The sequence below is a fragment of the Plectropomus leopardus genome, unplaced genomic scaffold, assembly GCF_008729295.1.
Source record: "Plectropomus leopardus isolate mb unplaced genomic scaffold, YSFRI_Pleo_2.0 unplaced_scaffold18212, whole genome shotgun sequence".
NCBI lineage: Eukaryota > Metazoa > Chordata > Actinopteri > Perciformes > Serranidae > Plectropomus > Plectropomus leopardus.
In genome coordinates this window covers 1-2,606 of record NW_024619623.1, presented here as the reverse complement: position 1 = coordinate 2,606, position 2,606 = coordinate 1, and the positions used below count along the sequence as shown (strand labels likewise).

General features: G+C 36.1%; 1 protein-coding gene across 2 annotated transcripts; it reads left to right on the top strand.

Annotated features, from left to right (window-relative positions):
- Window positions 1-392: 392 nt before the first annotated feature.
- On the top strand, window positions 393-2,260 carry psmd9 (proteasome 26S subunit, non-ATPase 9). 2 transcript variants are annotated; one of them, XM_042515181.1, is made up of 4 exons: window positions 393-571; window positions 688-784; window positions 1,809-2,002; window positions 2,132-2,260. In XM_042515181.1, the coding sequence occupies exons 1-4, from the start codon at window positions 440-442 to the stop codon at window positions 2,243-2,245; spliced, it is 537 nt and encodes a 178-aa protein (XP_042371115.1). In that variant the 5' UTR covers window positions 393-439; the 3' UTR covers window positions 2,246-2,260. The 2 variants fall into 2 exon arrangements, with proteins under 2 accessions (XP_042371115.1, XP_042371114.1); XM_042515180.1 differs by having other exon boundaries at window positions 394-571; window positions 685-784.
- Window positions 2,261-2,606: the final 346 nt, after the last annotated feature.

Below are 2,606 nucleotides of genomic sequence, written 5' to 3'. Positions count from 1 at the left end.
TTACAAGTATATTTAAACTTTTGAATCTTGAGCAAATTGGTGCAATTTCTTTCAAAAACATGATAGAAAAGGCCACATGGTAAGAAATGTTGCACAAATTACACAATCAATAGATTTAGAAAATAGAAAAAAAGATAGGGAAAAACTAGACCATTAATTACATATTTAAAATTATGTTACAGAATTATTTTGATTTTCAAGCACTTTTCCAGGTCTTTTTCTCCTTGCTGTTTATTCTTAATATCTCTTTCTTGTTTTCTTGTTTGTTTTTTTTTAACTAATTTTTAGGTAATTTTCGTGTCCTTTTTATTGTTTTCTCGTCAAGTTCGTTATTTTATCGACCGGCTGGGGGCAGTAGAGCTCTCACCTTTAGTCCTAATAGGAAAAAGAAGAAGACTCCTCCTCCGTCATATCCGGTCACCTCACGTCACAGACAGCCATGAAGATGACAGGGGAAAACCAAAACAATGCTGAAATGACAGAAATAACTATGGAAGATGTACAAAACCTCATTAAAAAGAAAGATGAAATCGAGGAGCAGATAAAAGCCTATTACGACGTTTTGGAAGACGTAAGTTTGTTAGTTAAACACACATGTAGCACAAAGCTAACCGGAAGCTAAATGCATCCATTATCCAAACATAGCTTTATTTTTTTAATGCTAACTTTGTGTTTACCTCTCAGCAGGGTGTCGGGGTGGAAGATCCCCTGGTCGACGCAGAGGGCTACCCGAGAGCTGATGTTAATTTATACCAGATCAGGACAGCGAGACACAGTATTTCATGTAAGCAGCAGCGTGTTTGCTGTTTCTAGTGTTTTCTCTTAATCTGTGACCCAAAACCAGACTCTTTTTTTCAAAAGATCATCGAGTTTCGTGAGTTGTTGAGAGGTTAGTTTTGGATTTTGGGGCTGTCACAGTGTAAATAATTCAGTGTAACACAAGTGACATTTGGGAAACGCCTCCAAAATATCACAGGGACTTCTTTAATTAGTTAATTAATTAAACAAACAAACAAACTCTCTCCAGGGAAACAAATATTTTTCACTGAGCCTCCCTGAATGACTGGGGGAAATTGCATGACCTTCCTTCCACGTGAATAATGATATTTCACCATTTCTGGATGTGATTTTGGAGATTTTTTTAAAGAAAAAATGCTTTTAAAACTCATTTGCAGGTTTCGGGGTTCTAAGGATATCCAAAATAAATGTAAAATATGAGCGTTTATGGTTGAATTCCCCTCCCTTATGCTGTGAGGAGGCATTGGTGCATATCTTTAGTTAGGTTGTTGGGATGAAATTGAGTCAGTTGCCTTTACAAAGTGTTATGTTTGTATTGCAATACCTATTTTGAACTTTTTAAGTCTTGCTAAAACTAAACCTACTATTAAAACTAAAGTAAAACTAAATGTTTTTAAACAAGAAAAACAGTTGAAAACTGATTAAAATGTAAAACTCTATGAACTCAGTCTAACTGTACAGGGATGAACGTGAATGTGAATGAATGTTATTTAAACCAGAATCAGTACTTGATATTTTCCCACTGTATTTATTATGTGACACAAAATGCAGTAGTGTTAACATTCAAATAAAACAAGCTTAGATTTTTCGTATAATTTCGTATAGTTTCAAAACATACTGTCAGAAAATTACCTGACAAGATGCCAGTTCCACAACTAAATTGAGTTCGGACTGACGTGAGTTTTTAAAAGTGATACCAACTTAAAGTTATATTATGTCAAGATGGATATACGACCAGAATTAATGTCTATTTTTATTTTCAAAATAATACTTTGAACATGTCTTTTCAGGCCTGCAGAACGATCACAAGGCCATCATGGAGGAGATAGAGGAGGCCCTGCACAAGCTGCACGCCCTCGAGAAAGCCAAGCGGGAAGCGGACGAGGCGGGAGCCCAGGAGGAGGCGATGGAGCAACAGGTCACTCTTCCTCCTCCCTTTGCTCGGGTGGACGCTGTGACACAGGGCTCACCCGCCTCTGGAGCTGTGAGTTATGTGAACTATGCTTTTGTATCTGGTAGTTGTTTCAAGTAAACCACCAGAATTGTTTTATGGCTTAAAATGTTTCTGTTATTGTTCGTGCGGATACAGTATCTGTTTTTGTTATTTCCAAAGGGGCTCAGAGTTGGTGATGAAGTCATTGAGTTTGGTTCTGTGAACACGGCAAACTTTCACAACCTGCAGAATATCGCATCTGTGGTACAACACAGCGAAGGGGTAAGTTACTGACATACGCTACTCTCAACTGTGGTGTGGTAACTGTTTTGTTTTAAGATGCAGTATAATGTCTGAATTAACACCTAAGAAGATATCAATACTAAACCACATTTCTACCAGGAGGATTTATGAGATCTGGGAGAGGTTTAACCTTGTTTTAATAATTTTTAAAAATTTTTTAATAGAATTCGTTTTTGTTTTTTTCATGAATATTAAACCTTTTGTTAGCATTATTAATACATGTTTCTATTTTTCGCACTAACATAAACATAGCTTTCTTTTTTTAATGCTGACTTCTTACTTTGTGTTTACCTTTCAGCAAGGTGTCGGATTAAAATGTGGATTTTACGCTCTAGTTTAGCTTTATTTTTAT

What these genes read in the sequence shown, in the direction of transcription:
- psmd9 (XM_042515180.1), top strand. Translation starts at nt 440, where the DNA reads ATGAAGATGACAGGGGAAAACCAAAACAATGCTGAAATGACAGAAATA. An exon ending in AGCGAGACACAGTATTTCAT is followed by an intron (nt 785 to 1,808) that starts GTAAGCAGCAGC and finishes ATGTCTTTTCAG; the next exon opens with GCCTGCAGAACGATCACAAG. An exon ending in GCTCACCCGCCTCTGGAGCT is followed by an intron (nt 2,003 to 2,131) that starts GTGAGTTATGTG and finishes TTATTTCCAAAG; the next exon opens with GGGCTCAGAGTTGGTGATGA.